Genomic DNA, 24,765 nt, shown 5'->3' with positions numbered 1-24,765 from the left:
TAGAAGAAATCTTTATTAAAATATGCTTCCAGTTTAGCATTCTGGCTTTTTTTCATTTTCCTATTATTTCTCCACATGCGGTTAACACAACCCCACTATTTACTGACTTATATATATATATATATATATATATATATATATATAAATGTGTGTATATATATATATAAATAGATGGATAAAGAGAGAGAGACATGCAGACAATATGTTCATGCATTAATTTTGCAGCCAGTAAAATAATGAATTCATAAAAATTCAAACTGGTGAAATTTATGTAAGAATACATACACAAAACAATGGGCAGCTGATATGATCCAATCATTATGAAGGATTGTTCCCCCGCAAAAATATTCTGTACTGTAGTGAAGATTCGAATATGTAGTAATACGTTCAACTGCCACCTGCCATGGATACCTGCCATATGCAGCGTCTTCCTTAACTAGTTTAGAGTAGGATATTTTGTCAACTGCTCTGTCAGCATATTTGGTCTTTATTAGGCGAGGTACTTTGCCACAGACTGGTGCTAAGATAAGAATGAAAATAAAATTCTTTCATATGAATAAAGACAAGATATTAAAATTTATTCAGATCAAATACATCCTTATGCTTCATCATCATCTTCATCATCCATTGTTTTAAATCTGGGTTTTGTCCCTGTTAACGGGGGTGGCCAGATCTACCTCAATGTCATAGCAATCGCCCTCACACCATCTCACCATCTTGCCCGGTTTTGGGTGTTCTCCTTTTTCAAACCAACCCTCTCAATCTCCTCCACCTGTCCCCTCCACATTTTCCTCGGTCTACCTCGCTTTCACACTCCATTTACTTCAAATGCAGTCACCCTCCTCAGAACATGCTCCTTATCTCTCCTCAACACATGTCCATACCACACTCCATTCGCCCTTACCCCAGCATTCCCATCAAATCCTCAGTCCTCCTCTTATCAAACAGCTTCACCCCACACATTTCTCTCACCATTGCTCTCTCAGTTCTTCTCAAATTGCCATCTCTCTCTCCCTCATACACCATATCTCACTCCCATACATCATTGCAACTCTCACACAACTCTTATAGACCCTTCCTTTCATCTTTAATGGGAACCTTTTCCCATATAACAACGCCCCACATTCCCTGAACTTCATCCAGCCAAGTCTCGCTCTTGCCGCTACAGCTACTTCATATCCACCACTTACATCCACCACTTACATTCACCCTATCTCCCAAATAACAAAACCCTTTCACTGTCTCCACCTTGTCACAAAGTGTTTCCACTGACTTCACCAGCACTCCAGCTCCTTTCTCACATCTTCCACAACTCCCTTGCCTGTCTTGGGAGTTACCTTCCTTTTCGTACATCTACCATGAATCCATTTCTCAAATCTCATACACAACACCACATTTACCATTACCCTCCTCTCACATACACCACATGAATCCACCTTACTCACTAACACTTCTCCTTCCAACCTACATATCATTACCTTTGTCTTCCCAAGGTTTACCTTCAAACCCTTGCTTTCAAACACCTCCTTCTATTTCCAAATCTTCTAACTATTTTATAATTTAGTTACATTTAGTTACCACAGTTATTTAGTTGGTCTTGAACTTTTTGCTAAAATAACCTATTCATTATATTGAGGAGAGGAGTCTACTGTTTGAAAGCTTTGACTATTGTTGGTGGAGGTGTCATTACCCTTGGCAGATCTAACAACACTGCAAAAGTCTGAGGAAAAAATTGAGACAAAAGCAATTTCTGATTCCCTGAGATTTAAGGTAGGGCTAAATTAGGGTGAAATACTCTAATATAGTAAATTAGTTTATATTTTAGAGACATTAGAAATGATTACAATAAAATTGAATATCAGATTTCCACTAAACCAAACAACTAGCTTAATGTAGGATGGCTTTATCTATGAATGCAAATATTAAGATTGGTATCACAAATATTCTAATTGTATGAAGAGGTAGAGATAGTACTTTTATAAGTAAAGATTGGCTCAGAAAAAATGAAATGAAACAATATAGTAATTCTTTATTCTAGGAAGTAGATCAAAGATTATTTATCAATATATTAAGGTGGAGTTCGTGTGGAACAGAATAAAATTTTGTAGGAGTCAGGAATTAAAATGCTTAAATAATGAAGGAAATCGGTAACCTAGAATAAAATTGTCCTTGCAATGACCTCTAAAAATAATCTAAAAAGAACAGACATTTGAATGAGGGAAGGCAAAAAGCATCATATAAAAAAACAAAGACTGATTCCACTGCTGATCGACCTGGACGTGGCTGAAAAAGAAGTGTGCAGACCCTTCAACTTATCAAAAGTACCAGAGAAAAAGATACAGCGAAATCCTCATTCCATCAGAAAACTGGCTGCCACAGCAAAGGTAAACTGAACATCGATGTATTGAGTGCTGAAGGAGGATTTAAAGTCCCACCCCTACAAGATGATCTGCTGTCATGAGCTCACACAAGTTTATAAGACTATGAGACGTCTTATCCTGCATCAGATTGGTGAAAGCACGCTGCCCAGCCTGGTATTCACCGATGAAAAGAAATTTGACATTGAACAGACAGTAAACAATCAGAATGATTGACTTTGGAGTGTATCTGGCTCTGTCGAGGATAGACTCATAAATTGATGTCAAAATCCACTGTCAGTTATGGTTTGGGTGGCTGTGACACTCACAGGAAGGTCTCTCATTTTTGTGCTGTCTGGTGTCGAAAATTAATGCCCATCGATACATTAGGGACATTCTGGAAGCTGAACTGCTTCCATGTGCAAACGAGCACTTTCAAGACACACCTTGGAGCCTCCAATAGGATTTGGCACCATCCCACAGCTCCAGACAGACACAACACAGGACTCACAAAAACATTCCGTCATTCATAGGCAAGATGTATGGCCTTCAAGGAGCTCTGAACTCAACCTGTTGGATTTTTCTGTTTGGTCCATTTTGGAGACAAGGGTCTCGAGTACTCCTCATGCTTTGCTCAACACTCTGAAGGCAAAACTGCACCAGAATTGGGCTTCGATTCTGCAAGAAAAGTTGTGTGCCATGTGTTAAACATTCACACCTAGACTTAAGGCTGAGATTTGAAACAAAGGAGATCACATTGAATAAATGTGGTAGTGTCATAATTGGGTTTCTTTTACCATTGCATTGCAACACTCGGACTTGAAACAACATTATTTTGTTTTGGCAAATTTGAAAAAAGCTAACTGTTTTAATTTTGGGACATCCTGTATATGAAGGATACCATGTAGCATATGGTCTGACTTGCTACTGTCTGAACCAACTCTATTACCATGAAATAATAAGAAACTTTTTCATTTAAATCAGTAATAGTCTTTCATTTTAATAGTGTTAAGTTTTGATTGACAATGAAAGGTTACACAAAAACGATTCTACGTATTTCTCTTGTGCATCAGATAAAGAAGTATTTATCAGTTTTGCACAAACTGACTGGAGTTGCCTGTATCAGCCTAAAATAGTTCATGTTGCTTTCAATGTTACTCATACTTTGAGAGATTTTCCAGCTATTGTGATTGTATCGGGTTATAAGAAAATGTATTGGTTGCATAATGTTATGGAACACTGTCATTTTTACTTACCCACAGTGGTTGCTGATGCTACAGTAGTTGTTGTAGGGGAAGTAGTTGTTGTTATTGCATCTCGGTAACACTGCACACTAACATCTTCTATGTGGTCACAGTCATGTTTACCTCGAGGATTTCCTTTACAGAATTCAATACTATCTTCAATGCCATAGCAATTGAGCTCATCATACCAAATAACACCATTACCTTTTCCATAGATACCTCCTGGTAAAGCAATACCTGATCTAGAAAAACATTAAGACATGGGATATAATAACAAAATCAGTTCGAAATAACTAAAGGTGTAATAAAAACTAAGCCAAGATTTAAATAAATGACACATAAAAACTATCTTTTAGCCATAAAAAATTCTTCCTCCTGTTGCAAATTGTTATAATGTAATTGTTACATACAATAACATAACCAGACAACAGTAAACAACAATGTAACAAACTAACAAATCCCTTTACGAATCAACAATCAAAATTCCTTGTTAATTAACCAACACCTTCCGACTTCACTGCAAACTAACACGCACTTCACTTGACTCTGAACTCTGAATTCAGATCACTACTGTTTATACTTTATTCAAACCAGTTTATCTCTTGCAAGGGGGCATCATAACTCTCATCACAACATCAACCCTTTTGAGATTTTGACTACTGTAAGAAAGTGGAATTTCTTTTATTTTAATTTTTTTTCTTTCCAGTGCCTCTTCCATTTTTTTTTAGCTGATGTATACTTAATTGTTTCCCATTGTACAAAGCACTCTTGTTTTTATTTTGATTTTTTTAAAATTTAATATATTTTTTTTGTTTAGGTATTACTTCCAGATATTCAGTCTGTTTTCATTTTCTGAAGCTAGTTCTACGGAGTTTAATATCTCTTGGTGCTAGCACTTCAAACATATCATAGAAGACTCCCATTAGTATTATCCTTCATTCTTCCGTATGTCCCATCTTTAATTGATTAAAGTATCTCTTATGTTATGAACGTTGTTCTTTAATTAAATACATCATGTTACCTAATCTTATGATTACACAGCCATCCTCCCGACCTTCTTTACCATTTTTGTAATTTTTTTACTTTGAAATATTTTGTAATATTTCTTGTATTTCCTTCAAATATATTTTTTGTCTTTCCTTTATATGTATTTTTCCTGGCAATAATTTATTGAAGATTGATTTTATTTTACACGTGAACATAAACTCTACTGGTAACTTTCCTGAATAAGCATTATTCTATATACTCTCAAACTTTTCGTTTGTGCCTTGTTATTGTCTAGCCCATCCCTAGCTTTTCTTAGAGCTCATTTGAATGTATAGCTATCCACAATGATTAGATACTATGTGTGGTTCACTAGTCCATTTTAGTCAATATGTATCATGGTCCATGGCCTCTCACGTCTTTGTGCATAGGCCTAGCTTGCACGAGTACTTGCAGAAACGTTTTTCCAAATTTTCTCTTTAACTCTTCAGACCAATTATTTTTAGAGGGACAACCATTTACAATAGAGATTTATGGAGAGGTCCCATCAATTAAATAATTCTAACCAATCAGTATCACACAGATTGGTCACATTTTTAATGGCGAAAACTTTTGCTTTGCATGTTCTTCCTCAAAATGTGACATTAGTCCACATTTCACCTATGAAATGAAATTTGTTGCCTGTCACGCAATGAGCAGATTTCACTGTTTTTCTCAACATAATCGAACTAAATATGTAGACTGGCACCCATGCCAGCGTCTCTTCATTCAACACTAAACTCGGCTTGCAAAGACCTGTTGGGGCAAGCGAAAGCGAAATCGTGATGGCACCTGTACCAGTAGATCACTAAGAGCACCGTCCGATCATTGTCAGAGTACCAGCTGTCTGGCTTCTGTGCTGGTGGCACGTAAATAGCACCATTTGAGTGTGATCGTTACCAACGTCACCTTCCTGGCACTTGTGCCAGTGGCACATGAAAAGACATTCGAGCAAGTTCGTTGCCAGTACCGCTGGACTGGCTCCTGTGCAGGTGGCACATAAAATACACTATTTCGAGCATGGCCATTGCCAGTACCTCCTGACTGGCCTTCGTGCCAGTGGCACGTAAAAGCACCCACTACACTCTCGGAGTGGTTGGTGTTAGGAAGGGCATCCAGCTGTAGAAACTCTGCCAAATCAGATTGGAGCCTGGTGTAGCCATCTGGTTCACCAGTCCTCGGTCAAATCGTCCAACCCATGCTAGCATGGAAAGCAGACGTTAAACGATGATGATGATGATGATGATGTGTCTATATTTATTATTGAAATATCACTTTCAGTATCCAACTGAAGTTTAATATGTATTTTATTTATTTTTACATGTACGAATTTTCTTATTTGGGAGTTTTTGTTTCTGCTGAGAACACTCTAGGATTTTTATTGGTTGACCTTCGTAATTTTGTTCTACAGTGTAAACTCTTGTGACCAATTCTTTTGAAACTGTAACATTATTGATTTTTAAATGGACAGTCTTTTCTGAACTGTATGCCCCCACATCTATAACATGGATTAAGACGTGGTTCTGTTTTTTTATTGTACTTTACTGGTTGGCATATTTGTATTTTTGAGGAATCCTTTTCTTGAATTTTTTTCTACATCGTGTTTCAGGTTTACCACTCTTTGGTATTCTTCTGCCAGGGATTGTAAGGTTTGATCTTGGTTTGCTTGTTCCAACTTAGAAAGAATTCTTGCTCTATTTTCTATATCTTCACTTGCTGTAAGGCCTCGTATGAAAATAAGACACTTGAACATCTCAGTTGTAAGTTCTTTGAGCTTAAAACTTTCACACATCCTGTTGACTGTTCCTGCATATGTGATAAAATCATAATTCTCTTTTTTTTTGTTATATTCCAAAATTCCATTCGTGTATTAAATAAAGAAGTTTTATCACCGAATATGTTTGACAGTAATTCTATAGTTTTTGTTAAACAAATCTGATTGTTTTTAGTGGGTGGAGGGGTAATATGAAATTACAGAAATGTTCATGCTCTAATGAGGCTAATTTTTGCAATAACAATCTCCCTTTTTGTTTGTCCGACCATGATTTGCAATTTTGCATAAAAATCTCCTTCTGTAGTACAATGCAAAAGTTATACCATCCTCTGGAATATAACTAAGTTCATTAATCGAGTTTGAAACGCCATCTAGCGAAAACAAACTTACTTAATTTTTGAACTTCTTTGAACAGTAAACAACAATGTAATGAACTAACAAATCTCTTTGTGAACCAACAATCAATATTGCTTGTAAACTAACCAACCAACATCTTCCGACTTTACTGCAAACTAACACAAACTTCACTCAACTCTGAACTTTGAACTTTGAACTCACTGAGATCACTACTATTTATACTTTACTTGGACCACTCTATCTCTTGCAAGGGGGCATCATAACTCTCATCACAACACAGATGATTGTCCAAATTTACAAGGAACATTCTGAGGGCATATGACCAAGTGGTTAGAGTGTTGGACTCATGATTGTAAGATTAGGGTTTCAGTTCCTGGGTTAGGCAATGCATTGTGTTCTTGAGCAAAACACTTCATTTCATGTTGCTCGAATCCACTCAGCTGGCAAAAATAAGTAAACTTATGAGGGACCAGCATTCTGTTAAGTGGGGTGGAGTAGTATTATACCACAGACTATAAGATTCAGGAAGGTTAGGGGAGGTGCATGGCTTAGTGGTAAGAGTGTCAGATTCATGATTGTAAGATTGTGGTTTCAGTTCCTGAAGCAGACAAAACACTTCATTTTATGTTGCTCAAGTCCACTCAGCCAACAAAAATTATTCCTGTGATGGGCCAGCGTCCTGTCCAGTGGGGAGTATGTATGTGAGAAAATCTGGGAAACTGGCTCTATGTGTCTATATAACTTAGGAAGAAACTTCACCCTTTTACTCAAAGTAAAACAGTATAAAATAGTAATGATTAATCACAAATTAGACAAAGAAAGATATCAATTAAATGAACGGCTTACTTATATCCCAGCTGCTTGCAAACAACAGTGGCATCTTTGTCGTCAAAATTGTCATCACATACAGTACCAGTGATGTTATTGATGGTTATTTGAATCCTTCCATTACTAGGGTTAGTACCATTGACTAATTTCACTGAAGCAGCTGTAATATGTGATAGAAAAAATAATTGCAGTGGTATCTCTAAATTATATATATATATATATATATATATATATATATATATATATAAATCAAAGGAAGGAAAAAAATCAATCATTTTCTTCAAAGGAATGTAAAGCATCTAATTCTAATTATTTGTTATATCTTTTTATATTATATTATATTATATTATAATGTAAATAGATTTTTTATATGTTAATAGTATTTCTCTATACACACAGTGAGTTTGGGATAAATTTGACAATTTTCTTATGTCACCTTTTCTCAGGAACAGCTTGATGTATTGGTGAATAGTCAATGGCATTGGTGAGCATAAAGATTAAAGTTACAGAGAAGATGTTAGCTGACATGGCGGACTGGAAGCTATTTGAATATTGGAAGGGAGTTGCCTATATCATGATGATTTGCAGTGGGTATCAAAATGCTGAGATCATGAGTGCTGCTCAGTACCCTATGTTCTGCGAACTCTGTAAGGGCTGTGTAAGACATGACATGGGCATCATGAAAACCAAATTCCCCTAAACTGTAACAGTCTTCGGGTGTGTTTCCAGTGAGGATGATATCATGTCACCCCACACTTTTGAACAGGGCCTTAAGCTCAACCCAAATGGCTATGTGAAACTGCTGGAGACTGTGGGCAAACCTTGGCTGGAGAGGATTGCTGTTGGAAGGTTATATGTATCGCAGCAGAATTCAGTTCCTTGCCATACCCCCAGAGTCAGAAATAGTTGTTACAGAATTTCTATGACTTCACCAACCCCATTTTCTGGCCACCTAATTTCCCTGATTGTAATGTGTAGGGCATGGTTAAGAAAAACACCAACTGCTCTGCCTGCAACACCAAGGCTGAGTTGGTGGCTAAGATCAAGGATTTTCTCAGGGACACAGTGAGGAATGTATGTTTCAAGTTCCAGAGCCATCTTGAGGCCATGATAGAAGCTGAGAGTGGCTACTCTAAATAAACTGTTTTCTTCCAGCCAAAACCAACTTGATATTTTTTGAGTTCTTAAAATTCTTTTATTTTTGGATGGCATAGTGTGTTTTCTTTTCCTTTTATGCAAGCTGTCAAATTTAGCCTGAACATCCTGTGTGTGTGTGTGTGTGTGTGTGTATTCATAAAATAAGGATTAAAATCACGTTAATGATTAATATCAGGCAGTCAGCATGGAAATAAGCAATTTATATATTAAATTAATTATTATATATATAATATATAATTGCTAATTTTATATATATATATATATATATATATATATATATATACACACACACACACACACACACACACACACACACACACATATATATATATATATATGTATATATCTGTATATATATACACACATATATATGCATACACATAATTCTTTTTGAGAATAATAGTTCTTGAAGCACGTCTCATACAGCTTTCAAAGAATTGTATATAAATAATGGGCTGAAAACTCCTTTTCATAGACAAAGTCAAAGGCTGCCTAAGGGACTCAAATCCACATTTCTAGTAGACATGATGACAGATGTTCTACCATTAGACCAAAATGCTTCTTTAAATTTCTTTGTCCATTTTAGAAACGTTATTCTTACCAATGAGAATAGATTGCTACTGATGTCATAAGAATTTTATAAACTTTTGAGCTGTAGATTTGAGTCCCAGAGGCTGCCATTGACATTTTCTATCCAAAAGGGTTTTTCAACTCAATATTTACATGCTATTGTTTATAGATGTATGCTATGTGCTTCCTGAGCTGTTATTCTAAAGCACAATTATTTCACAATCTCTTGAAAGTTTATAAGATTCTTATGATGTCAGCTATATATAAATATTGTTCTTCAACATGAATAGTATTGACAGTGACTTTGAAGTTTCAACCAACTAAACCATCATTGGACTGTGATGTACTTGAATTAATCTTATGTTAATACAGTCTCTGCTAGCTTTATATAGTCTCTGTCTCAAGTAGGAGGAGTTCTGTCAAATAGTAATTAGGTTGTGACAGAGAGGTGTAATGGATAAATTTTCATTGATTAAATTGGGGGTTATGTCATTGTTCAGAATATATTCATGCATGTAGAACTTTGTAAACAGGTGTGTATATTTAAGTGTGTTGGCTTCAGCTGATGGGATTGTTCTTTAGGGGTTCACAAAAGAATGTAAGTAGATAGAAGGGTCTTTTTGGTCACTGGATGTATCACTCAGTTTTAATTATCATTAGTTTTATTGGATTTAATCCTTTACTCTGAAAATGTAAAGGTCAAAGTTGAACGTTTTGTCCACCATTTAAAACTTTGTAACTAGGTGTGTCAGCTTTTTTCTTTAGAATGGAATTTTTCAAGGGTCACAAATACAAAACAAAACAAAAAGTAAATAGGTGGTATATTTTAGTTAGTCAGTATGTTTCTTTTTTTATTGTAGATATTATTTATAATATTTCCTTGTCTGTATTAAGAAGGTGGAGGTTATTAGTGGTGTATGTCATGGTGTTGTTAGTATAGAAATCTACTTATCTTGTGCTTTTATGTTCACAAAAAGATGTGAGTAGGTTGTTGGTCAGTATATTTCTCTCTGTGAGTTTATTGTTCTATGAGCAATTTGATTAATATGTAGAAAATTTAACCTTTGTGTTTTATGGCAATAGAATTTGTGAGCCATGTTTTTATAAATATTTCTTCAGTTAGGTTTCAAACATGGGTATTTTAGAATATATTATTTTGGGCCTCTATGCAAAAGTAGAGCATTATTAAATATGTGCATATACTAATGCATAAGAACAGAAATAAAAATAAAATTTGATTTAACAATATATTTATAAATTTTTAAAAAAACATATATGCGAGTGTATGTAGGTTTGTGTGCTTACCATAAAAAATCTTTTGTGGGGACTTTGGTTGGAGATTGGGAGATTGGGAAATTATTTAAAAATTTACCAATCTCCAACCAAAATAGGGAGGATGCATTAGTACAAAGTTGGTGGGGTTTGTTATTACCTTGTTATGGTTGTGGGTGTGACAGTATTTTCCAATCAATGCTAAATAGAGTATTTTTCATTTTAATGTCCATATATGCTTGGAGAGTGACATATCATTCTACTTGTTTGAGTTGTTAAAAGTGTGTGTAATGGTTGTATCATATCTTGAACTGATTTGCTGTAAGTCCTATATACGCAGATATAGCAGTTGATGTGTTCATGGTTACTGTTGCACTATAGGTAATATTGCTTGAGAGACAATTTCCTTCAAGATAAAGATTTTCTAAAACTGCAATAGTTATTATGTGTGTGATTTGGGTTTTTCACTTTTAGACCTTTTTGTTGGTTGTAATTAGCTACAGTTTTTCTAAAGTTGTTTGTAGAACATGACAATTTTACAGTCTTTGTTTTTTAGATTGCAATACTGGTGGTTGGGGTAGAAGTTTTTTGCAATATTTTGAAAAATAATCTAGCTGTTGAGACTTGCACATTGAATAGTGGGAATAAACCAGATAATGTTCCTCTTTCTATTCTTAGGTTTTGTTATTTATTGTGGGATATTTGTTGTTTATACATTGCACTTTCTCTTTGTAACCACTGTTACTGAGAGCTTCATTATATGGAGTTGCTATTTCATTTGGTATTTTTTCATTTGAAGATGAAGAGTATGTTTCTTTTTAGGTTTTTAATAATGCTTTTGGGGTAGTTAGATTGTCTATGTATATAGTAAAGCAGTAAGCGTATGAAGGCAAACAAAGTGAAACAGAGCAATGACTGGCAGTACAAGAGAATGTGAAAGTAAAGTGTACTTGGAATAGTTGGTCCAATGTATACATGGGAATTGAAATTTTTCTAGACATCATTTACGGAATAACCGCATTCTTAGATATTGATGTGGTCTTCATTCTAAGATAAAACATTTAAACCTATATCCAGCTATTTTAACTTTTTTCATAATTGAAAAGAATATGTAATGTTTGTATGTTTAGATATCATAATTATACTCACAGCAATATGTTTCATCACTGTTATCACCACAATTATCAACTGTGTCGCATATATATTCTATATTTCGACACTGTGAGTTAGCACATTCAAACTGATTTGGGGCACATCCTGAAATATACAAAAAAAAAAAAAATCTTCAAAAAACATCAAAGTAAGAAATAAAATTATTTATTTAATACAAATAAATTTTTTAAATGTAATAAGAAGTGGAGTTTATTTATCATAAAAAACATAAATATTTTATGTATAAATAAATATTATTCAATTATATTCAATTTAATATTGTGTTGTTCTTTTGAAAGAATTTTACACCTAATAATTCTGTATTAGTAGTATTGGTTTAGTAGAGTACATTATAGCCAGTCATCACTCATGAGTAAATATGGCTTGGTGACATGTATTATGCATTCATTAATTGTTTCAGGTAGATACATAATTGTAAGCAGACATAGATACCTTTTCAGTGTTGTTACCCCTAACCTAGGAGTCCAACCAGGATGTGAATGCTGGGGAAAGAGAAGGCTGTGCTGGCACTCTGGTTGGTATGCATTATAGTGTGTACATTGAAACAAAGTGAACCAAAGTACCTGTTGTGGGAGAATCCTGAATACCCCCATGTGGTTGAAAGTGGACAAACTGATTACAATAAATAAGAATTGAATGAACTGTCAGTGGGTGTAGTTGAAGGTGTTTTTCCTGTACGATTTAATCCTTTTTGATCCTTGTTAGATGTGAGTCACATTGTTAATTATTTGTTGAAGGTTTCCCATAAGAATGAACCTTATTGTTTAACCTCATTGTTGAATTGTTGAATTACTGTTGCTGTTTTTTTTTTGCCTGTGAATTTATAATTGTTTTCTTCCCCATTTGTGGGTGAAGTGGAGAAAAAAGGAAGGATGGAAAGTGAACCAGTTCCAGCCGGCAGCTATGCTTCAGCCACTGGAAGAGGTTTAACTGCAGACGGGTTTCAGGTTCGGGAGGTGAAGATGGAGAAAAAGAAGCTAAAGGAGTTCAACAGACTTAACGAAAAGGATGGAACCAGTTTGAGGTTGACCCTGCTGCAAGATTTTACAGCTAATGTAACGAAGCAGACAGTGGTATATAGAACGCTGTGCATGAAAACGAAAAGAATTGAAATAGCTACTGTGGAAGTCATAGAGGAGTGTTTGAAGGAGGTAAAAATCCTCACAACATTTTATACCAGAGGGAAAAAGCACGGCACAGTGGAGGTAAGGTTCGTGAGCGAACAAGAAGGGATAAACCACTCCACAGTGATGCTAAGGACACCAGAGTGGGTACTTCTGCTGACTTACTGTGGCAAACGAGTGACCAGGGTAAAGATTGGCAAAGTACCCCTGGAGATTAAAGAGGCGTGGCTGGTGGCAGCCATTATGTATAATATGGAGGAGGAAGCGAAAGTTTTAAAAGTAACGAGAACAAAAGAGGTAAACTAATGGGGAGACAGCCTTGAGGTGGCAATCCAAGTCAGTTTACAAGACTTACACAAGATAGCGGGGGAGGTGATACTGCCGGAGGAAGTGAGATTAAGAGTAGTGGTGGAGGGAAGACCTCCAACCTGTTACCAGTGTGGAGCAAGGGGACACATGATAGCAAGGTGTCCCCAGAATGATGAGAAGGGTGAATGGAATATCCTGTAGAGCTTCTACAGAAAGTTTGCTTCATAGAAACAAGAAAGATTGTCAAAACGATTTTGAGTACTTGAAAGATTATTGAAAGGTTATAAGTATCTAAGGTTACAAGTAGTAACCTGTTACCCCCATAAATTCTATCAAGAATAAGACCAAACCTCAGTCACAGCGCCTGAAACTTCTCTTGAAGTCAAAAATTAACGCAAGGAACCTTGTGACAGCCATCAACCTATGGGCTATTCTGTAGCCCACTATAGTGCACTCATTCTGAAATGGACACGAGCAAAGATTAATCAACTTGATTGCATTACCTGAAATACAATGACAATGCATGGTGCCCTCCACCCTAAGGTGAATGTACTTATGCTCTACATGAAGAGGTGTAAAGGTAGACACGGCCTGATTAGCGTACAGGAGTGCATCAACAGTGAAAGAAAAAACACGGCAGAGTATTTAGCAAGCATCAAACAAGATTTGCTTCAGTATGTTGCTAATGCAGAAAGATTTACCAGCAACAGACTTGAGAATGCTAATGAATAACCAGTGGGAGAAAAGAAACTTTACTCCACATGGAATTAGATGGTCAGAAGCATCATGGAGGTGGCTCAGCAAGGGTAACCTTAAAAAGAAGACTGAAAGCCAAATCATTGCTGCCTAGGATCAGGCATTGAATACCAATTTAGTGAAAAGGGATATATACCGCACAAGTGCAAAAATCCTCTGAAGAATGTGTGGGAAGATAGTCGAAAGCGTGACTCATATTGTTAGTGCTTGTGAAAGTCTTATACAGAAGAAGCACAAGTGCAGATATGACAAGGTAGCCCAAAATCTTCATTGGCTACTATGCTGGAAGCATGGATATGAAGTAATGGGTGCTTGGTACCAACATACATCAGAAAAGGTAATGGATGAAAAGAGGAAGGCAAAGATTCTCTGGGGCTTTGACTTCCAGTCAGACAAGGTGTTAGAGCACCAAAAGCTGGATATAGTAACCTTTAGGAGGGACAAACATGAGTGCTTAATAATCGATGGGGAAGTGCCAGGAGATCAACATGGTATCATGAAAGAAAGATAAAAAGATTGATAAATATGGAGACCTGAGAAATGAGATTGCCAAGATGTGGCAGCTACGAGAGCCAAACATAAAGGTTGTCCCTGTTGTTATTAGAGCATTGGGTTCAATACCATCCAGCCTGAAGAAACACCTGAAAACTTTAGAAATACCCTACAATCTAGGTGTATTGTAGAAATCAGCTTTACTTGGAACTGCATGTATATTTTGTAAAATACTGTCTGTCTGAGGTCCTTGTGACTTGACAGACAGTACAAATCCCTGGTAGAGACAATATCTTCAATCAACAACATCACAGTATTGGATACCGTGTGATGTCTGCAATAACAACAACAACAACAACAACAACAACAACAACAGCAACAACAACAATAATAATAATAATAATAATAATAATAAAAAGCTTGCAGGAAGAAGGCTAAAGGAAAGTAGTTCTAAATGAAGTAACAGCTAGAAAGAAAAATCTAACAGTAACTTGGATAGATTATAGCCTTGTTAGGAATAGTAAGGATTCTAAGGAAGGTGCTTGAAAGTTGAAGAAGGAATGACACAAAGGAACTTTGACCATTTAATGACTCAGTCTTTTGGTAAAGTGTTGGTATAACAACTGCCAGAGCAAAAGTGTCGTCGTCAACAACAACAACAACAACAATGATACTTTCTACTTGGACACAAAATCACAAGTTTTGGAGAAGGAAATGCAATTGGCTTCATTATTTGACTGGAAGTTATTTTCTGTTGGACATACAATAATTACCAGTTCATTCACTTCAACTCACTCACTAATGAATAAAAATAAAGTTCTTCAGTCTATGTAATAGGAAGAAATATAATTTAATGTAATCTAGTTTGACATATTTGACACAACAGGTTCTCCTATAAGGATAGTGTACAATCCTGATACAATACAAAAACAATCTTACCTTTGTTTGCTTTACATATGACACTAGCAGTCTCATGTCTTTTGCAGTTGTGCTGACGCCATGGACTTTTGGGACAGTCTAACAAGCTTGTTTCATTTCCTAAACATTCAACATTGGTTAGTAAAAAGTTTGCATTTCCAGGCCCAAAATTGGAAAAAGGAATAGCTTTGATGGCAGATCTAATAATTAAAAAAAAATTATATAAATATATATGTGTGTGTGTGTGTGAGTGCATGCGTGTGCACACGTGCACATTTGTGTGTGTGTGTGTATGCTTGCACATGTGTGTGTATATACATTGGTTTCATGTTAAGAAAAAAGGAATATATCATCATCATCATCATCATCATCGTTGTTTAACGTTCGATATATATATATATATATATATATATATATAAATCAACACAAAGTTTCTCTTTGTGTTTATCCAAAATGGAGATGAACACCATTCCTCTATGTGATTGGCTTGAAAAATTAAGATATTAAAATATTTTCCTATTTTTCTTAGCATGAAACCAATGGTAGCCTTAATTCACAAACAAATTCTAACCACAAATACAGTGTTGAGCACCCATTTTCATTGTTTGACATTTATGTATGTTTATATATTTATATATACATATGTGTGTATATATGTGAATATATATATATATATGTGTATCATCATCATCATCATCATCGTTTAACATTTGCTTTCTATGCTAGCATGGGTTAGACGATTTGACCGAGGACTGGTGAACCAGATGGCTACACCAGGCTCCAATCTGATTTGGCAGAGTTTCTACAGCTGGATGCCATTCCTAACACCAACCACTCCGAGAGTGTAGTGGGTGCTTTTACGTGCCACCGGCACGAAGGCCAGTCAGGCAGTACTGGCAATGGCCATGCTCAAAATGGAGTAATTTATGTGCCACCTGCACAGGAGCCAGTCCAGCGGCACTAGCAATGATCTCGCTCGAATGTCTTTACACGTGCCAGGAAGGCGACGCTGGGTACAGGTGCCATCACGATTTTGCTTTTGCTTGCCCCAACAGGTCTTCGCAAGCCGAGTTTCGTGTCCAGTGAAGGAGACAACATTGGCATGGGTGCCAGTCGTCGAATTTAGTTCGATTTCGATTTCACTTGCCTCAACAGGTCTTCGCAAGTGGAGTTTAGTGTCCAATGAAAGAAGGTATGCATAAGTGGGCTGGCTACACCCCTGGCAGATGCCTTGGATTTAGGTCTCACTTGGCTTGCCGGGTCTTCTCTCGCACAGCATATTTCCAAAGGTCTTGGTCAGAAGTCATCATCTCGGTGAGGCCCAATGTTCGAAGGTCGTGCCTCACCACCTCATCCCAGGTCTTCCTGGGCCTACCTCTTCCACAGGTTCCCTCAACTGCTGTTCGTACACATGTGTCATACAGTCTACCTTTTACTATATATATATATATATATATATATATATATATATATGTATATACATACATATGTCATCATCATCATCATCATTTAATGTCTGTTTTCTATGCTGGCATAGGTTGAACTGTTTGACAGGACCAAGCCAGTTGAAGAACTTCTTAGGCTCCATGTCTGTTTTGACATAGTTTCTATGGCTGAATGCCTTTCCTAATGCCAACCACTTTACTGAGTGTACTGGGTGCTTTTATGCAGCACTGGCACATATACTTTTATGTGGTACCAGTACATGCCACATAATGCTTTTAGATGCCACTCACAAGACCACAAGATTATGAATGCTCAGCTGAAGAGGGATGCAGGAGATATGCCAGTATGGAAGGATGACCATGATTTTACTTAACTTGATGTGCCTTCTCAAATCATCAGGAGTCATGGTCCCCTGTCATCCTCTCTGTGAGGCTCAATGTCACCAATATCTTACCACTTCATCTCACATGTTCCTGGGTCTACCTCTTCCACATGTTCCCTCCACAATTAGAGATCAGCACCTCTTGATGCAATTGTCTTCATTCATAGGCATTACAGGACTGTACCATCACAGTCTTCTCTCTTGTACACCACATCTGATGCCTCATATACCCAGTTTTTTTTTCTCTCAAATCACTTACACTGTTGTACCTACACACTGACATTACCTATCCAGTGGAGCATACTGGCTTCATTTCTTTCAAGCCTTTGCATATCCTCTGTAGTCACAGCCCACATCTCACTGCCATGTAGTATAGCTGTTTGTACACAGACATAGTACAATCTGATCTGCCTTTCACTCTGAGGAAGAGGTCTTTCATTGATATCAGAGGTAGCAACTCTGTGAAATTTACCCAGGTTATTCTTGATCTAACAGCGATGCTTTCAGAACAACCTAACTTGGTTACCTAAGTAATAGAAACTGTCTACTATATTTAAGGATCCCCTCTGACATTTGAGGGAGTCTATTTTTTGTACATTCCTGATGTTTATGTATCTGCACATCTGCCACATGTAAAGACTACTTTCTCTGTTAGTCTTCCAGTGATACAGCAGCACCTCTTATATATCCATAGCTTGTACTGGGTACATCTTATGGAGTTTCTCCCGATATCTTTTCTACATATTGAGCAGGGCCACTGCCCTGAAGGGATCTGTGAATTGTCTATTTTCCTACTTAATAAGGACTTTCGTCTTTGGTCCTTGCTAAATTAACTCTAAGGCCCTTTGATTTCAGTTCTTGCTTCCATACTTGAAATTTCTTCCCTAGTTCTGGTAGTGATTCAGCAATAAGTACAAGGCTGTCAGCATAGAGGAGCTCCCAAGGGTAGCCAGTCTTAAATTCCTCTGTTATAGCTTGGAGGACTATGATAAATAAGAGGTGACTAAGAACTGATCCCTAGTGGACTCATACTTGTACATTAAATTTCTTGCTATACTCATTGATGACTTTCACCTTACTGACTGACAACATCTTTGTACATGGTTTTTACAGCTCTCACCAAACACTCATCTGTGCTAAGGTTCCACATTGCCACCAGATAAAGGAGCAATGGAGCATGTCAAAGATTTATTCAATCTCAACAAAAGCCAGATACAGAAGTTTATTTTTGGCCAAGTACTTCTCCTGCAGTTGCCTCACCAGGAAGATAGCACTTGTGGTGCTTCTACTGGGCACAAATTTCTCTTTCTAATTAATTGAGCTGTGACCGTTTCTGTAACTTTCATCACCTGGTCCAACAATTTGATGCTTCTGTAAGTATTCCTGTCTAAGGCATCACCTTTGCTTTTGTAGCAGTTGACTATAATGCTGCTACACCAATCGTTGGGCATGACTCCCTCATGATAACCCGATTAACTATATGGATGACAGGGTCATATCCTACTCCACCAAAAATTTTAAGCATCTCAGTAGTGATTCCTGAAGGGTTGGGGCTTTCCCTGTCTTCATATTCTTAATTGTTTTATCTACTAAACTATCGTTGATTTGGATAGCAGGACTCTCTATTGGGTCCACATTAGGCAGGCTCTCCTCACATGCATTCTCTACATTTAACAACTTTTAATAGTGACACTTCCATGTCTCCTTCTTTGCAGAATCACTAACTGCAAGTGAGCCATCATCCATGTAAACACACTTCTCTCCTTTGAGCTGCATTTTCATCTTATGGAAGAGATGGAAGTTCACAGGTGCTAAATCTGGTGAATAGGGCAGGTGTGGAAGTGATACCATGTTGTTTTTGATGAGAAACTAACAAGTGAGGAAGGCTCAGTGACAGGGTGCATAGTTGTGAAGAATCCAATTCTTTGTGCTCCACAGATCCGGTTGATTTTGCCGAATGTCCTCCCTCAAATGCTTCAAAATGTAGCAGTAGAACTCTTGATCGATGGTCTGGTTCCGGGGGACAAATTCATAATGCACAATACTACATTTCTAGGGGTGATGCTCTTGGTAGGTCTTCCAGTCGTTCATTGTCTTCCAGGGGCATTCTTCCACTTTTGAAGTGATTGTACCACTTGAAACATTGTGTATGACCCATTGCCTTGTTGCCGTAATCTTTCCAAAACATGTTCAATGTCTTTGTAGCAGACTTCCCAAGTTTAACAGAAAATTTCATGTTGGCTCTTTGTTCTAACTTCCTGTCCATGACAAAATCACAGACTACAGCATACACATGATCACAAAAACATAAATTTCACAACTTCTGAAGTAAACACAGTAATGTTACTTGGCACATTGCCTCATGAAGGTCACTGCTAGCTCTCACTACACATGCAACCATGTGTTGCTATCTATTGGCACACTACAGAATTAGTCTGGGAACTTTTTTGATACCACCTTGTACCAGTTGCCAGGAATGAGTTTAATATGTTAATTGGTCTATCCAATTATGTTACACCATTACAGCTAGTGAATTCTATAGAAAATCTATAGAGATAACTTTAAAATGAAAACATTAATTGTTTTGGTTGTGAATGTCATTCATTTTCATATAACGGAACATGAAAAAGTTGATATTTTGGCAAAAAGATCAGCAACTTGCTAATAAAACTTTCTATTATAGGCACAAGGCCTGAAATATTGGGGGAGAGGAGAAGTTGATTAGATTGACCCCAGTGTTTGACTGGTATTTAATTTATTGACTCTGAAAGTGTGGAATTTAAACTCAGAACTTAATGACAAACAAATTGCTGTTATACATTATACCTGGCATGCTAATAATTCTGCCAGCTCACCTCCTTCAGCAACTTATTAATGATACCAATTGTGATCTCTCCCAAAGCCCAGGAAAAAATTTAAGAGAAAGAAACCATGCAACAATGAGGATAAATCTACTGAACTCTTGTACAACAGTTATGGGAACAAGATAACTTTGAGAGAATGATATTAAGTTACATATTTATTCTTAATTCATTCTGGCAGATTCAAACAAGAATATGCTAATCACTGTCGTATTTCATCAGATGAATGTTTATTTCATGAATTAAGAACAAATATATAAGTCATTGTTCTGATTCTCACTGTTGAGCTGTCCATGATAATTTATTATTGGTTGGCAAACACTAGCAGACAATCAAATAGTTTGCTTACTGAATTTATAAACAAGAGCCACAGACTCTTGCTAGATTCATTAGACCAGGGAAACTTTAGCTGATGAGACACAATAATGATGAAGCACCAGGTGTCTTAAAGTTCTCTTTCACTAATGAATCAAGTGTATTCTGAACACACATTTGTTTGAAAGAAATTTTCCATTGACAAAATACAACAGTGATTAGCATATTCACATATGAATCTACCAGAACAAATCAAGAATGAATATGCTAGTCATCATTTTGATACTAAATTAACTATTCTGGATTAATTTTTTTTTACAGTAATCATTCAGTTTTGTATCAAAAATTGCATGATTGATTACTAACATGTCACTGTTCCTATCCTAAATTTATTACATATCTTGAATGTTGGCTACTCACGTGTATCCAAGCATACGACAAACAACGTTAGCATCTTTTATGTCCCACTTGTCATCACACACTACACCCCATTCATTAAGATATTTTATCTCTACTCTTCCAGAATGTTCTTCTCCATCTGCAAGTCGAATCTCAAGCATTTCAGGAATCCCTGTTGTTTTGAAAATAAAAATGCCAATACAATGCATGAAATAAAAATGCCAATACAATGCATAAAAAAATATGAAATAATGAATGCATCTTATAATATGTATGGGTGTGTGTATGTGTTCTACTTGTTTCTGCCATTAGACTGTGGCCATGCTGGGGCCCAAAATTTTTGCACAAGGCCTAACATTTTTGGGGAGGGGGCCAGTCAATTAGATCGACCCTAGTATGCAACTGGTACTTAATTTCTTGACCCTGAAAAGATGAAAGGTAAAGTCGACCTCAGCAGAATCTGTACTCAGAATGTAAAGACAGACAAAATACTGCTAAGCATTTTGCCCAGCATGTTAACGTTTCTGCCAGCTCGCCGCCTTACAACAGAATTGGTATTGTAAAACATAGGTACCATGTAAAATGTACTGGTGTTGGTGGTGGCACCACATAACAAACATCCAGTATACTCTGTAAAATGGTTGGCATTAGGAAGGGCATCCAGTTGTGAAAACCAAGCCAGCATAGGAAATGGATGTTAAATGATGAAAACAAGAATGATGATGATGAATATATATATATACATATATATATATATATATATATATATATATATATATATATATATATGTGTGTGTGTGTGTATATATATATATGTGTGTATATACATATATATATATATATATATATATCATCATCATCATCATCATCGTTTAACGTCCGCTTTCCATGCTAGCATGGGTTGGACGATTTGACTGAGGACTGGTGAAACCGGATGGCAACACCAGGCTCCAGTCTGATTTGGCAGAGTTTCTACAGCTGGATGCCCTTCCTAACGCCAACCACTCAGAGAGTGTAGTGGGTGCTTTTACGTGTCACCCGCACGAAAACGGCCACGCTCGAAATGGTGTCTTTTATGTGCCACCCGCACAAGCCAGTCCAGGGGCACTGGCAACGATCTCGCTCGAAAATCCTACAGGAGCCAGTCAGGCGGTACTGGCAACGGCCACGCTCAAAATGGTGCATCTCATGTGCCACCCGCACAAGAACCAGTCCAGGGGCACTGGCAACGATCTTACTTGGCTTGCCGGGTCTTCTCACGCACAGCCCATTTCCAAAGGTCTCGGTCCGTAGTCATCGCCTCGGTGAGGCCCAATGTACGAAGGTCTTGCCTCACCACCTCAGCCCAGGTCTTCCTGGGCCTACCTCTTCCACGGGTTCCCTCAACTGTTAGGGTGTGGCACTTTTTCACGCAGCTATCCTCCTCCATTCTCACCACATGTCCATACCAGCGCAATCGTCTCTCTTGCACGCCACAACTGATGTGTGTGTGTGTGTGTGTATATATATGTGTGTATATACATATATATATATATATATATATATATATATATATATATATATATATATATATATATATATATATATATATAAAGAGAAAGAGTGTGTGTGTGTATGCAAGAGAAAGTGAGATAGATAGATAGACAGGCAGACAGAGAGACAGATACATACAGCCATACATATATATATATATATAAAATATTACATACCACAGTCTTGTTCATCGGAAAAATCATTGCAGTCATCCCTTCCATTACATTTTTCCTCCTCTGGAATACATCTTCCATTTTGGCATTGGAAGCCTGTGGCAGTGCAGTTTTCTACAAGAATCAACACCATGAAAAAAATTATTAAATGAAAAATATAAACAGATACAGTAATAAACATTTGGACATGAGTTAATAACAATAACGGAAAGGTTTAAAAACAGAACTTTAAGGCAAAATGTATTAGATTCAAACCTCATCACTGCAGTTTGTAACTTTTACACTGGCTTTTATCTTTAGTTAAAGATGGGTTCCACACTTGGTTTATAGAATTAATTTTGCAATTTTCAATAATAGGAAAGTCTAAGTCAACTTCATTAAATTCAGATAATTAAGACAACAAACTAAATATCATACAGCTAAGCTGAAACTCACCCTAATTAACCCATATATTTTTATGATTCTTTTATACATTCTTATTTGTCTTGCTTCTGCACTTTCCTGCTCAACTGTGAGGTAGGAATGGATCTTGTTTTTGTCAGTCAAACTGGAATAAGTAGTGATTTGTTCATAGCTCAGAAACAGAAACCAATTCTGGTTTCAGGAATTAAGAACATTCCTACTCTATATTTAAAAAAAATTATAACCAGAAATTTAGTTAAAATACTTTTTATAAAAATCTGTATATGGTACAAGACAAAAGATACTGCTTCATCTATATTGTTGAGGCTTGGCAAAGTAACAAGATAGGCATTGCTTGGTATTTACATGGTTAAAAGGTAAGTGTTGGGAGAAAAGAAGTTGCGGAAATTTTTCAGTTTCTGAACCAACACAAAATGTCATTTGGAAAAGGTACAAGGTTTCTTCCTGATTGAATGTAGATTTTTAGAACGTGTGTAGACCATACTGTGGAGTGTCATAATCCCCAACAATAACAACAATTACTGCCAACACAACCAATTCTATCATTCTCTAAGCAACTCCTTAATCCTTCATTCGTTAAATCTCAGTCTTTTAGACAGATATTTTCTCAAGTCAAGATGCAAACCCGAATCACTAATATGGAAACAAGACACTTTTTGTTGTAAAACGCAACTTCTAGAAAATATATTTCATTCTGAATACACATAAACAGTTGCTGATGTATTGAGAACAGAATGATTAAATTTTCTTTTATTTAACTCATTTGTTAACATATTTCGGTTGAAATAAACTGCCTTTATTTCAATTAATTTCATAAAAAAAGACAATGAGTTTACATCTGAAGTTTGAAAGAGAAATTAACATGTGATTTTAGTGGAAAGCATTAATTTAAATCATATTAAAGCAGGAATAGAACCAGGAGTGGTTTTGGGCAGGTTAGTATTGAAAGAGTTTAGCTCAATGTTAATTACTGAATATGTTCTCTGGTAACAATGAAGAATCAAAGATGGCCTTACGTGAAAGTATATAATAAAATCCACTGGAAAGCGGTCTCATGCTCAGACTCTTCATTGTATCAAACAACTTGCATTGCTTGCCATTCTCTCGATAATGGAATGCTTTACAGACAAACTCTCGATGATATAAACAAGTTCTGGCACACTGAAGATAGAAATTCAGAAATATTTAAAAAAAAATTTATCTCAAGAAGTGTATCAGTAATATAATTTTGATAACTTTTATAGAAAACATATTAAAACAACAGGAGTAGAATGGCTCAGTGATATATGCAGATAACTCAATGTAATGAAAAGATAATCAAAAAACATTATTTGGAGTGTTAACAATCTTGATAAAGCTGATTGAATTTTAAAATATTTTTCAGGGGTTTATTAAATCAGTAGCCACTATATTAGAATAATATAGTTCAGGCACATAAAAATTAATAATAAAACTTATGTTACCCAATTGCAGCTAGCTACAAATTTATTTATAGGTTCGTGGATCCTTTCACAAATCATAGACCACTGGGTCTATGAATTAGGCAATCTTTTTTGAGAAGTAGGCTGCATGAAACATGACTCATCATCAGGTGAACCACAGTACTGAAAAATTGTTAGGGCATGCCATCCAGAAAGACATCCTTCAGAGCCACAATTTGCCATCACTCTCATAGACCATTGGTTTCTGAAGTGTTAACTTTTGTCACAAAGGCCTGATGTTCATTCTCCAGTTAAGTTATCCAAGGCAAGCAGGACTAAGTGTTTTACCTGTAGATAGTAAAATACCTGCAGTAAACTATGAATTTATAATCCATTAGATTGATACCTGTACTACTTGCTATTTTTCATTTTCCCTTTATGGAAACATTATTCAACA

General features: G+C 36.3%; 1 protein-coding gene across 3 annotated transcripts in view; it reads right to left on the bottom strand.

Annotated features, from left to right (window-relative positions):
- LOC106879330 (uncharacterized) overlaps positions 1-24,765 on the bottom strand; it is a 110,526-nt gene that overhangs the window by 19,173 nt on the left and 66,588 nt on the right. For all 3 annotated transcript variants that reach the window (XM_089352887.1, XM_089352889.1, XM_089352888.1), the window contains 8 exons: positions 23,904-24,048; positions 22,468-22,578; positions 20,780-20,930; positions 15,377-15,555; positions 11,733-11,840; positions 7,602-7,743; positions 3,614-3,843; positions 286-520 (listed from right to left, as the gene is read on the bottom strand). In XM_089352887.1, coding sequence (XP_089209013.1) covers positions 286-520; positions 3,614-3,843; positions 7,602-7,743; positions 11,733-11,840; positions 15,377-15,555; positions 20,780-20,930; positions 22,468-22,578; positions 23,904-24,048 — 1,301 coding nt within the window. The remainder of the gene's footprint in view (positions 1-285; positions 521-3,613; positions 3,844-7,601; positions 7,744-11,732; positions 11,841-15,376; positions 15,556-20,779; positions 20,931-22,467; positions 22,579-23,903; positions 24,049-24,765) is intronic.

This window comes from Octopus bimaculoides, chromosome 5 (assembly GCF_046866305.1).
Source record: "Octopus bimaculoides isolate indiv1 chromosome 5, ASM4686630v1, whole genome shotgun sequence".
Taxonomy (NCBI): Eukaryota; Metazoa; Mollusca; class Cephalopoda; order Octopoda; family Octopodidae; genus Octopus; species Octopus bimaculoides.
Note: the sequence above shows the minus strand (reverse complement) of the source record. Positions and strands in the feature narration are given on the sequence as shown.